This window comes from Hevea brasiliensis, chromosome 7 (assembly GCF_030052815.1).
Source record: "Hevea brasiliensis isolate MT/VB/25A 57/8 chromosome 7, ASM3005281v1, whole genome shotgun sequence".
Lineage (NCBI taxonomy): Eukaryota > Viridiplantae > Streptophyta > Magnoliopsida > Malpighiales > Euphorbiaceae > Hevea > Hevea brasiliensis.
Genome location: NC_079499.1, coordinates 88727058 through 88740849, shown reverse-complemented (window position 1 = coordinate 88740849; position 13792 = coordinate 88727058). Strand labels below are relative to the sequence as shown.

The 13792-nt window shown below is 32.3% G+C and overlaps 1 protein-coding gene across 3 annotated transcripts; it reads right to left on the bottom strand.

Annotated features, from left to right (window-relative positions):
* Positions 1–2580: 2580 nt before the first annotated feature.
* On the bottom strand, positions 2581–13571 carry LOC110640099 (aminopeptidase P1). 3 transcript variants are annotated; one of them, XM_058150151.1, is made up of 16 exons: positions 13310–13571; positions 13047–13110; positions 12557–12696; positions 11561–11845; positions 11341–11463; positions 10729–11046; positions 7911–7997; positions 7665–7732; positions 6855–6921; positions 6584–6718; positions 6371–6451; positions 6073–6127; positions 5838–5942; positions 5672–5743; positions 5021–5145; positions 2581–2837 (listed from the first exon to the last, which is right to left on the bottom strand). In XM_058150151.1, exons 1-16 carry the CDS (start codon positions 13400–13402, stop codon positions 2811–2813), a joined length of 1845 nt encoding a protein of 614 aa, XP_058006134.1. In that variant the 5' UTR covers positions 13403–13571; the 3' UTR covers positions 2581–2810. The 3 variants fall into 3 exon arrangements, with proteins under 3 accessions (XP_058006134.1, XP_021646971.1, XP_021646973.1); XM_021791279.2 differs by having other exon boundaries at positions 2581–2923; positions 13310–13570; XM_021791281.2 differs by lacking the exon at positions 5672–5743 and having other exon boundaries at positions 2581–2923.
* Positions 13572–13792: the final 221 nt, after the last annotated feature.

The window sequence follows — 13792 nt, the reverse complement described above, 5'->3', positions numbered from 1 at the left end:
TGTGCACAAATAGCTTATTTTTATGTTTTAAATTTATAATGGATTTTGAATGAACTTAATAATTGTATTTTTCTCTTGTGTACAAGAACTTTAATTTATTGAATGACTTTATATGATTTAATTATGTTTTCTCCTATGCATTTAAGGATTTATTACATGATTTGAGAATTACAAATTGTGAATTGTACATTTGAGGTATTATCAATATTGTGCATGAATTTACAATGATTAAATATGTTTAATGATTTGTGAATACTTTTTGTTAATAGAAATTATTTTGAATATGATTTGAAACCACAGTTGGCATGGCAATGTGATCGAATTCCTCATTAGCTTGTCTAATGGGATGAATTGAATTCCCTCTCTGACTGAAGTGTTGAGGTGTGTGCCAGTTAAGGAAGAATTGAATGAGTGCTCATCTTTGCTAGCTAGCCTGTGTATACCCCTTTAGCCTTTGGTTATTGGGAGAATTGGCTTTGTCATCGTGTACAACCCGACATTGTTTTAGTGTCATGCTCTAAGCTGTGTGAATATTTTCAACATCCTTTAAATTATGATAATTTAATAAATTGTGATCGAAATAAATATTTTTCAGTGATTGAAAAATATTATATTGTTTTATGATTTAAAAGAATTGTAGATAAATTGTTACTATTTGATCAAAAGGTTATTCAAATGAATAATTTGCATGATTGCAAATATTGGTTTTTGGGTGTAATGAATTTTGAAGAATTTAGAAATGTTCAAATTTTTATTTGTTATGGTTTGGCAAAGCATAACTTGTATTAAGTTTTAAATTATTAGTTTGTGCACCACTAAGTTCACCGTTCAGCGATAGCTTTGTATGCTATCGCAGGTGAAAGAAAATATTGAGCAGCTAAGTGAGACCACTTGAAGATGAATTGGGACTATTTTCGGGTAAAACATAGATATATCTTTGTATATTAGGTTTTGATGTAATCATATAATTATATGTGTGTACTTTCATTCGAGCAGTTGTATAAACTCTTTTATAATATTATTTTGGAATGTAATCAAATATAAATTATTGTAATGTAAATCTGCAATTTTATTTACCCATATATTTTTGAAACTTAATTTTATTACCTCACTGAATGTAATATTTAAATTTCTTTTCAAGGTTTGTAAAAGATGAATTAATTTCTTTATAATTAAATTTAAGAGAATGAAATGAGATATCTCAGTGTTTGATTTAATTCAACTTGAGTTTGATGGTATTGACTTGTGGGATGATATGGAAATTACTGGAGTTGTGGTTAAATTCAATATTGGGAGTGTTTGTCACAGGTTTTGAATAACTGTTTTCTCAAATTATAGCCGGTACTCTGCCTAAATTTCTGAAAAATTTGCGAAAAGTTAATCATAAATAATAATTTAATTTATGACTTAGTATCAATTAAAGGTTTTTAATACCTGTTCAAAATTACCCACCACTTTAGAAATGAATAGAAATTTATTTTAAAATCTCTTGTAGTATATTTAATGAGTTACCGATAGGCGAAGTTCGATAATTCATTAGGTGTACTACGGGATCATATTATGCTTTACGGAGGGGTAAGGTGTGAAAAATTATTGAGTGTAGGTTCTTCCAACATGGAGGGCGCCCCACATGAGAGTTCTCATAAAAAGGTCACGTTTGAAGAAAAACGGTGGCACAGTTTGGGCAATGAATCCAAAATGAATATGTATTCCTTTGTCTATTTCATTCCTCTTCTGCGTTCAAATTCTTGAAGTGAATCCAAAACTTAGTAGTTTTGAAGAAATTTTGAGAGTTTTTCTGCGAGTTTTTAGTAAGTTTGACCCTTTGACGTAGCTCAAAATTTAAAGTGAACAACGTTAAAATTTTTATGTCATTTTATTAATTATTACTACAGTATACTGCATCAAATGGTGGTGTTTCCCCAACAAGGCTGTGGCTCTGCAACAACACCATCCTTCACTTTCAGTGGTTGGACTCTTTGTCATACTGCAGTTAGAACTCAACCCTGGAGAGTATAGTAAATGGGGTGCCAATGATTGCTTGGCCACTATGTGCAGAGCAGAGAATGAACGCCACACTGTTGACATAGGATAGAGGGGTAGCTATTTCAGTCGAAGGCGATGCCATCAACAAAAGTTGCGGGCAGGGAGAAGATAGAGAATGGTGAGAGACAAATAATGAAAGACAAAGGAGATGCGAAAAGGGCTAGAGCGCAGAAACTAAAATTAAGTGCTGAGGAAGCTTTCAGCAAGTGTTGTTCCTCCTATAATTAACTTTCTTATGTGGCAAATGACTGCTAGATAGCTAGAGGTACCTGAAAAGAAAGGCTCAAGGTGCATTAAAATTCGAATCCATGAGTACGATCCTACAACACCAAAAAAAAAAAAAAAGAAAGAACCCAATAAGAAGAACGATGCCTTCCGTTCTATAGTCTCTTTCAATTTCCTAGCAGCTGCTGCAACTGGGCTGTTGCATTCCTACGGTAATGAATAAATACGTTGCAAACTAAGCAGAATGCAGACTGATCTGCAACTAATTGCAAGTAGATCAGAACATGTGAAATAAATATAATGAACAACTTGAAGAACTCAGGCGTTTGTTTTGATACTTAATTCATAGATACAATAAATGGCAATTGTAAAACTAACGTAGTAATGTCCACATGAAGTTCAATGTGCAAATAACAAACTGAAGTAACCAGTTTTCTCTTTATTTTTCCTTTTACACAGAGAAGGAGCAAAGCCCCGATAAGAAAACATGTCATGCGCCTATCAGTTCAGTAGCTTCCTTCAGCCAAGCCTTCTCAGAATCATCCAAATACGGGGCCAGAATGTCCCTACATTTTGAATGATAGTTGTTCAGCCAATCAATCTCATCGGGGATTAGCAGGCTCACATCAATTAACTTTCTCTGGTATGGTGCCTAGACATCATCATATAACCAAATGTTAATATGTAAAGACTACCTAGAAAAATTGTATTATTTTTCAGAAAACATAAACGGTAGTGTGTGTGGAAAGCCAAAGGTTATACTTTGAAATAATAATAATAATAAATAAAGGTTATATGTTCAAAAATTACATCAAAGTGATAGGCGATTAATTATGAGGACCTTAAGGGTACATTGTGCGTGCGGAGAGAGAAGCACCAAATATAATATTTCACAAGCAATCACTTTGTACAAGCATTCATAACAAGCATTGCTTTAGTTCTGAGGATAGTAGTTCTGCATTAATTGATAAAGGAATAAGGTTTAGTTTGTCACCTCATATTGCCAGTAAGGTTCAATTAAACACAAAGTGTAAAAGTTAGATCAAGTAGACCATAAAATTGACAAATTGAGCCAATTTACTCCAAAATGTATAGTGAGCCTGTGAGGGCCAAAATTATAACCCTTAGATAAATTAGTATTTAATAAGTAAATGCTTATATTTTTAAACATTTTTTTAAATAAAATATTTTTGTTGTTGGGATTGGTGAATACCTGTTAGATTTGTTGATTATGATTTTTAATTTTGAGGTGAGTTTGTGAGAGACAAAAATATTTTAATTTTCAATTAAATTTTATTTTCTACCGTTGTGGTTTTTTTGGAAGGGAAAGCAAATAGATGGAGGCAGTAAGGAGGAAAGACTAGAGCAAATTTTAAAATGTTCAAATTGTAAAAATGTCAAAATGTCATGTTAGTCCTTCCTATGGTGTGTGTATCGCACATGCTGAAAAACTGGGGCAAAATGGCTCAATTTGCCAATTTCAAAGTCTAACTGATCCAACCTTTGTATTTAATTGACCTTTTGTTCAATTTATCAAAACACCTAAGCTAAAGGAACATAGTGATTATCAAGAACTTTTTGACGTATTCAAAGCTGGACAATCAGATTCATAAACATTTGAAGAAATTTTACATACAAACAAGTGTTGCCAGATGGTTGATTGTCCGGGGGTTTCCTTGCACAGGATCAAAATGTTGGAAGCCCAAGCCACTCATTAAATTACGTTGCTTGATAATGTTTACGGACCATGCTTGATAATGTTTACGGACCATTCTAACCTGGACCAACAATTTTTTGGATAAAAGGTCACTTTGCTCCCCTTATCTTGGTAGCAAAGTGCAATCAAACCCAAAATGTTACCCTAAATTAGCAAAATGGGTCAATCTGCCCCAAATTGTACATGTACCAAAAGCGCATGAGCCAAAATTTTGAATGGTAAATTATATTATTAGCCTTAGGTAAAATTACTATTTAGATTTTAAAATCTTACAGAAGTAACAAGAAGTCGTTACATTTTTTTTTTTTGAAGAATTAGAAAACACATTAAAAGAATATTTTTAGAAAAATGTTTTCATTGTCGGAATTATTGAATATTTGGTGCATTTATTGAACATTTGATTTTTAATTTCAAGATGATATTGATAGAGACAAAAATAAATTAATAGTATTTTTTTATTTTAATTTTCAAGTGAGTTTTGTCTTCAGTTTTGATGGGATGGGTAATGGAGAAAAAATAGAGAAACCGTGAGAGAGAGGAATTTGTAGATTTTTCATAAACTTTAGATAGCAAATTGTAAAATGCTAAAATATTTTTTTTAATTGTTTTGCAATGCGTGTTGTGTAAATACCAGAATTTGGAGCAAATTGACCCAACTTTTGCGTTTTGGGTTTTTGATGGCACATGGCTGCCAAGATCAGGGAGCAAATTGACCTTTTATCCATTAAAATCCCTCAAAATATGTGTAACCACTAGTTTGACTCAGCTAAGTAGTGGCTAGCTCTAAAATTGTGTTGTTCTTTTACTCGAATGATTCCTCTGGTTTTGCAATTGACTATTTTTATTCAGCCAAATCAACTTTTGAATTCTTTCTTGCTGGAATCATATCAGAAGTCTTCCTTAAAGAAACAAATAATCAGAATGGAGAACCAGAGAACATGAAAAGAATTGAAGCACAAACACAGCATAAAGCAAGAAAGATAAACAGCACATTTAAATTGGGAAGATTTAGATAAATGCACATGTGCTTACCCATGTTATGTGCTCAAATGATAAGTAGCCCTTGTCACCAAAGTTGAATTTTGTATTTCCTTCCTTAACAATAAGCACATTCTCCAATCTTATACCAAAGTTCCCATCTTCATAGTATCCAGGTTCTGAGAATTGCAATACCAACATAATTAAATTCTTCACAATTCTGGCATAAATATATTTGTGGTTCTTGAATAGAGAATTGGAAAATGCACATATCTATCAGAATCACAATTAAGCATCAGTTAGTGTTTCAGGATTGAGATAATCAAATTTCTAGATTAATTTAATAACTGAAGGTCATATACTCCCTGCATATGGGGTGTTATCGACTAATTCTAAACTTGAGAACTTGGAATAATCAAGCGTGAACAGAAATTTGAGTAACCAAAGCATCACAACTATTGACATAAGCCATAAACTGAGGTAAAGTAAAAAATTTTAATGCAATCTTCTTAAGCATGAATGAATGTTCCTATCTAGATTAATAGGGATCAGAACCCCGATTGGTCACCCATTTAAACAAACAAATACAGAAAAAATAATTCAATTAGCTCAACCCAGGATCCGGAATATAAATATTTTGTTGTGTCCAACTAATAATTTTGTTCCAGAACCATAATGAAGTCTAACAAAGACTATGATACTAACCATCTGTTACAGTCATGGAAGCTTGTAGAGGGACATTTCGAGCCTGTGGCCTGAAACTAATTAAATGGGGTCCTGCTCCAGATAGTTTAATGAAAAATACGCTAATGAGCTTATTTATCATATTGAAATATTAGCAAAACGCTTGCAGTTGCATTTTATAACTAACCTTCATGAACATTCAGATAAGACCCAATTCCATGGCCAGTACCATGCCTATAATCAAGACCATCCTTCCATAAAGGGATTCGAGCAAGGATGTCAAGGGCATGACCTGTGAAAAAAGATCAATGAAAACTGATGCAAGCAGAACTTACACATAACCAGCTACACTTGAAACTAAAACAGTTCATTCATTTTTACATGAAACTAAGAAGCAATTAAAGCAGGAAAAGTTCCAATACCATTAGTCCCATTAGGAAACCGGGCATTACCGAGGGCAATGTGACCCTTGAGAACCTACACGAGACCAACTTATATTAATATCTAAACAAATAATAATATTAGCAACAACAATAAAATCAATGTCATAAATTTTAAAGGCAATGGAAGACAAGCGTATTAATTCCCTTCATGTATAATAAAAACAAGAGGGAAAACGCATCAACAAAAGTGTTAACAGAGATTTTATTACAGAAACTTAGTATCAAAGATATAACAACTCAATTTCTGAACAAAACATATGCCCATAGGAAGCAATACCGCAGTATAGCATGCTTTCTCGTGTGCTGATGGCTTTCCAAAATGGACTGTGCGAGTTATGTCAGTTGTTCCATCCAGATACTTCATCCACGCCAGCAACAGTTTTGATTAGAAAATAAAACATCATTAAGCAAATGGCATTTTGAATGAATGACACTTAATTAGTCAATTTGGCCCGATTGTCATAAGCCAAATTATTTACATGTGACAAACCTGAGCTCCTGAATCAAATAGATAGATGCTATTTGGATCAAGCTCAGCACAAGTCTCAGCCTTTGGAGAATAATGGATGATAGCAGCATTTGGACCAACTGATGAAATTGTAGGGAAACTTAAGCCTCTAAAAAACTGTGATTAAAACAAATAAGAAAGGAATATTATCATGTCAAACAACTTGTATCCTAATATGATGCTTCTTTATCTGTCTCTTTCAATAACAAGAAGATTTTTTTTTTTTTGTCTAGTGCTATGCCATTTAAAATACCTCTTTTGATGCTCGAAAGCCTTCCAGCTTATCACTTACAGTCACCTCTGTCAGTTTTCTAGTTTCCCTGTCACAGCACATTCCGATAAAAAAAAAAAAGGATCCGTTGCATGTCAAGCTTTAATCTGATCAGAAAAGTAGTAGACGTATTAATGGGATTGCAATCTAGCAGTTTGCATAATGTGAATAATAAAGCAATAGAGTGGCTTACAACTGCTTTTCCTTGGCATATAATATTAAGCAAACACTTTTTTTGAAAGGAAAATCTTCAGGCATCAGCTCAGTAAATTTTAGTTGCATCATTCTTGGTACAAAATTTGATCTTATCATGCATAACGGATGAAATAAAAGCGGCCAAACAGTACTATTTCCAATAAGCACAAACAATAGCAAAGGACAAAGGCTTTTGATCAAAGGTTCCATAATTTAGTTGGTGGGATTCCTTTCAACTTCCCAATAGCAATATTCTAAACAAGACAAAAAAAAAATATAGAAAATTGAACTGCTTGCAATGAAGCTTCTGTCTATAATAACATTGCTTATTTGCTAGAGTATTTGATATAATATACAACGAGATAGCTCTCACCATGTCATTTTGTCATACTTCTTACCTCAACAACTGAACTCATGTAACTTAAATATAAATATTACTGCGACACTAAACACAATATATCTAATATAACCTACTTCATAGAATCATCATATTATATCCAGATTTCTGGTGCAAAATTTCCAATACAACAGTTATCAAATAACAATTACAAATTTAAACAATGGCCATAAGTTCAAAATATGACAAGAAACACCTACGAATCCTTTTTCTTGTTTGCACTCTCCAACTCCAAGAAGTAACCAGAAGCCCCATAAATCTCCTGCATCTGCACATACAAACAAGCGTCCCAATCAAGTTTGAAAAATGTAGGTTTTGTTGCATAGGCTGGTAAAAATTTCAATTGAAAAGATGAGTTTTAAGAACAATAATTAGAGAAAACTATAAAAGCAGCAGTAATTGTTAAGAAAACATACAAAATTTTGAGAAACTGGATATGAGTGTACCTGCTTATCCAACCAGAAAAGATATTGCACAACAGCTGCACCATCACGAATGTGTGCCTTTTTTAAGCCATCCAACTCAACAGGGTTCTAAAATAGTCAATGAGAAAAAGCAGTTACATTCTGCCATGAATGAGTAAAAATGAAACAGAGGCACTATTTTCCAATTATTGCATAACTCAACTATTAAGAAGATAGGCTAGGATTCAAAAGCCAAGAACCCATATGCGTTTGCTAAGTGAAAAAGAGCAACATAAAAACCATTTCCTTTGCTCCACCCTCCCCAATCCAATAAGGGATTAAAAAAAACCCTCTTGATGTGTGTGTTTGTTGGTCACAAGGGAAGCATAATCAAATTTCTGCTAGAAACTCTAATAAGCTAAGAATAAGAAAACTACAAAATTCTCAATTATACCAGGCACAATTAATCTATTTTACTAGAACTCATCTTTCCTCAAATAAGGAGTTGCAGAAACAGCTAAATTTTCTCTGTGCCCAAGGTTTCAAATAATGGTTATTACTATTTCAGTTTGTTATTTTTCCCCTCAAAGAAGACGGGGGCAGAGACACAGTAATTCTGCGTGTGTAAGAAAGGAAGAAATAGGCTGTGAGAGAGATAAGAGAAGCATGCTCGTGTTTGTCATTTTTTTTTCTTCTTTTCTTATTTGTCTATTTTCTTTTTCTATGGCTCAACACAATCTTTTAGTTTTTTTTTATTTTTTTATTGCACTATTGCCCATTTGTTTATAAACAAGACTGAGTATGCTTGCCACAATTAACAGGCTGTTGTTAAATTTTTGTGTTTAATAAAATAGCACATTAATTATAACTATATAACTTCTTTCCAATAAATACTTGTTTTAGGTGTTTGTAACACTAGCCAATGCGCTTTTTTTCCAAAAAAAAAATTGTCTTTCAAAAAACAAAACACCAAAAGGGGGTTATATTACAAATATTTACTAAAGAAGGGTGAACTTGGCTGAGTTGAAGGAGAGAGGGAAGCAGATGCTAGTTATAATAGCATCCAACAAGTGAAAAATACAAAAAAAAATAACACAATTATTGAATAGTCAAAAAAGGAATAAAACAAGAGCAAGTCACTTGCATGGGTAGCGTCTAGCTCCCCACTTGCAACTTTGGAATGCGTCCCATGTTGGAGGCTACTCATGATAGCACCCAGTGTTGGACATACTCATGGTAGCATCAGGCATTTTGAAAAAAAAAAATTAATTTGTAATATTATTATGAATGAAAATTTGTAACTTGTAATATTACTCATAATAAATTTATAAGTACATAAATTTTTTCTGTCAATATTAAATATTATCAAAATTTTTAAGTATAATTTTTTATGACATTTTTGTCAATTATTAAAATGTTATATTATGACAAAATTATTGTGAAAATGTTAAATTAGGACAATTTATGGAACATATAATTTTAATTTTTAGTGTGTGTGTGCGTGTGTGTGTGTATACACACAAAATTTTATAATGCATAAAATTTATTCTCCTAAATACCATGTAACATTTTTTACATGCTTCAAAACTATACTACTAACTATAATTAAATTTTTAATGGTTCACATCAATATAACAAAAAAAATTAAGTATCCAAGAAATATAAATAAATTAAAATTCTACACATTTACTAACCTTATTTACTTAATAATATATTTTTATCTTTTTTACTTTTAAATATTTTATTACCTTATTTACATGTACAAAGTAAAATTTTATAAACTTTCAACTAATTATTTTTAGTTTATAATATATTACAATTTAATATATTACAATTTATGGCGAAATATATATATTTATCTAATAATATATTTTATACAATATTATCCGACAAAAAAAGTAACTATTTTATGAAAAATTAGAAAAAAAAAATTAAACTTACCTCTACTGCTAGGATGGAATTTCAGCTGTGGGGTTTGGGGACATTGCTGGGATATGGGTTTTAATTTTATATAATATTATCCGACAAAGTCCGTCCCCTCGCACTACAGCTAGATGCTGTCATTAATAGCATCCACCTCATGACACCCCTGAGCATGTTAATGCCACAGGCCATAAGTAGCTAATGCTACTATTACTAGAGAATGCCACTTGTTTATTGTTTTTTTACTATTCAATGATTTTTTTTTTTTTTATCATTTTTCACTTGTTGGACACTACCATAACTAGAGCCTATCTCCCTCTCTCCTCCATATCAGCCAAGCTCACCCCCTTTTGGTAAATAATGTAACCCCCTTTTGGTATTTTGTTTTCAGAAAGACAATCTTTTGGAAAAAAGCCCCAATGCCCCAACAGTGCAACATCACAATAGATATTGCATATTTAAACCTTATTGTACCATGCTTCTCTTTTGACATTGTTTCACACTCTATTAGATTCATCGAAAGGCCTTTTAAAAATTTTTAGCAACAGAGCAATACAAACTTTTTGAAGCCAGCGCACATGCCAGTTCTTTATTTAACAAGGATTAAGAGTTCTCTATGATGATTAAGAGTATAGAAGCTCATATATTTCTTATTAATATTCAGATTATAATATGCAAAACAAAAGCATGGCTTATATCTGTTTTAAACAGAGGAAAGTTAAAATGAATTAAAAAAAAAAAAAAAAAGAACCACTGAAAGGGAGAATACACAGAAAAATGATACCAGATTTCAGTACTAGATTTCAAAATTACCATAAATAACTTAGCACTATATTGCAGCGGATGGATGTCTGATTGAATAACTTATTAAATCACTTTGTATCAACTTATTAATGACTTTAGAGACCTTTGTTTGGATAGACAGTAGATACGGTACCTTTAAAGCTTTTGCAAGGGCAAGAGGTGATTGCTTAAGTAGCACTTTCTCAGAATTCAACTTTGAATATAAAGCATAGCAGCATGAACCAGGGTCAACCCATATAAGGTCAGCTTTATTGCTTTTTGATTCAGCTATACCATTTCCCACAATGTCAATCTCACTAGAATTGATGTTTATGCCATTTGTAACTTCAGCATGATTTCCTTCGACTGCAGATGTTGAGTCAAGCTGATTAGATGCAAGCAATAGCACATCTGAGCTCACTGCAGTGTACTCCCGAAGTTCAATTCCATTCTCCTTGATATAAGAGTTTACCTGCAAATGTGAACTAATTATAACAAACAATTCAAAGTGTTAATCCAGATTTACCTGTTCACATTTATAATTTTGAAAATGGAAGCATACATCTGTTACATAAATATACTACTGGATATGATAGACCAGATACAGTATCGACACTTAATAGGACAAATGCACTGAGGATTAACAAAAGATAATGAAAAATAAAACTTGGAAATTGGAAATACAAATATTAGGAAAAATAAGTTCTAGAAAAACACGTGAATAGTGTAAGAACATATCTAGAATAACAAATATTACAAAATTTACCTCAGAAGAGACCTTCCTTTTGTCCACATAAAGGAAAGCTGAGTTGGATGTTACAATAGCAAATGCATGGACAACTGGACAGTAGGATACATCATTTCCACGAATATTACACAACCAAGCAACCTGAATATAAGAAAATATACTGAAATATCAATAAACAAAGTCAAGATTTTTTTTTTAAAAAAAAGATGCAAAACAGCCAAGTACAGCATAAATTCACCTCATCAAGTGTTGTAATAATTATACCATAAGCTTTCTCATTTTTTAATTTTTCTCTCAGATCCTTCAACTTGTCTGCAACAGTACGACCTGTATATTCCAATGGATGGACAATTACAGGATTTGTTTCTACTGGGGGTCGACTTTTCCAGACCTCATCTACCAGATTGGTTGTAGTTTGAATCAGCTTCTGCTGCTTTTCAGCAAAAGCACACTCCCATTTTTGTGCGGTGTCTACTGATATGCACCATGGATCAATACCAACAGCCGCATATGCAGGTAGATTCTAACAAAATAAAAACTCAAATCTGCTTCATACCACAAGAAACTTCTAATGGACATAGTAAAAAATTAATTAAATAACTATGTGAGAACAACTAAACCAATAAAAGCACAAAAACTAATACAATCAGTATAATCTCCCTACAGTAACTATTAACAGGCATCACTTAAGATTAACTCATGAAATTATATGATCTATAGATAGGAACTTCTAATGGACATAGTAAAAAATTAATTAAATAACTATGTGAGAACAAGTAAACCAATAGAAGCATAAAAACTAATACAATCAGTATAATCTCCCTACAGTAACTATTAACAGGCATCATTTAAGATTAACTCATGAAATTATATGATCTAGAGATAGGAACTTAGAAGTAAAACTAAGAATTAATCAAACTAAAAGAATATGCAAAGGAAACCAAATGCATAAACAGAAAGGCCAGAACAAAACCAAAATTCAAGACACAAGCCCTATGTAATTAAAATTTGGTTTCAACATTCTGCAGTTAGATAATTACGCTCATCAATCCACAGGAAACAAGAAAGAAAATTATTTGTATATATTGCAAGAAGGGAAAAAGAGGTGTGCTTTATTTGTATAAATTCCAGAAATTGCAAACTTATTCTTTAGAAAATTATTCAATTATTTTTTAGGCATTCTACAACACAGAAACAGGCCCTTCACCCTGGCAACAAATAGAAGGTAACTCACATCAGCCATCCATGTATCCACTGCAGGGTCCTCTCCTATACGCATGAGTGTCCACTGATCACTAAGTTGTTGTGTTGCCTGCAAGAAATATCGTCCATCTGTCCACAGCCGTGCTTCATTCATAGTAATAAGCGCTAAACCTGAATGAAATTCAAACAACATACTCAAAGGCAATAAATACTACATCTATTGATAATACATAGAATCTGAATTATAAAATAAGACAATGTTCATAATTCACATTCGTATGCTTGGTCTAAATATCCATGCATCATGTATGGACATGAAGAAGTGATGAGACAATGGCAATCCCGTATTTTTCATTATTCATATTGAAATTACTGTAAACTAAGAACTTGTCACTACCCAACAAGATGTATAGTTATCATCCATCAAATACTTGGGGTGCCGTCTCAAACAATAATTATACGCCAATCAAGGTAATTCAGTTAACAGAACAAGAAATGTTAAGCTAAAACAATGAACTAACCTGCGCTTCCAGTGAACCCAGAAACAAATTCGCGACGCTTGTCCCGCGCAGAAACGTACTCGCTCTGCCACAAAAGAGGAACATATATATAAAATTAGAATTGCAATGCACAATAACTAAACCAAAATAATCAAAATTCAATAATAATTAGCAATTGAAGCCTGCGAAAAACGTCAAGGAAATGAAATCATAAACATGATTAGTGATCCAAACACCGAATACCGAGATTATTAAATTGAAGAGCAGAAAGAAATAGGGAGAACCTGATGATAATCTTCAGAGGGAACAACCAAGGCATCGAGAGGGGGAGAGTGAGAAGCCATAAAAGACCTCAAGGAAGCGAGTGTATCAGCCATGGCGATGGTTTGTACCTGTATTGATCTACTTAACAGATTGCGAATTGATTTATGAAGCCTTGCTTCAGTGAAGAGATGAGACAGAAAGAAGCCAAGTAGAAAAATAGGCGTGTGAATCTTGTAGGGTCTGTTTGGACGATGCTGAGGGAGGGGCAGACGGATATAACGAGAAAGTAAGTAATCATTTTATTTTATTTGGAAAAAGAGGAATGAATAGAAGGTAAGAATAAGTACGAATAAATATTATTTTTTTATTTTTTAAATTTTATTGTTTTTATACTCTATATTAGGGATATAAGAACAGATAAAAAATTAGAAATGAAATTTATGAATATTTTTATTTATATATTTTATTATTTTTTTTATTTTTTTATATATAAATAATATATA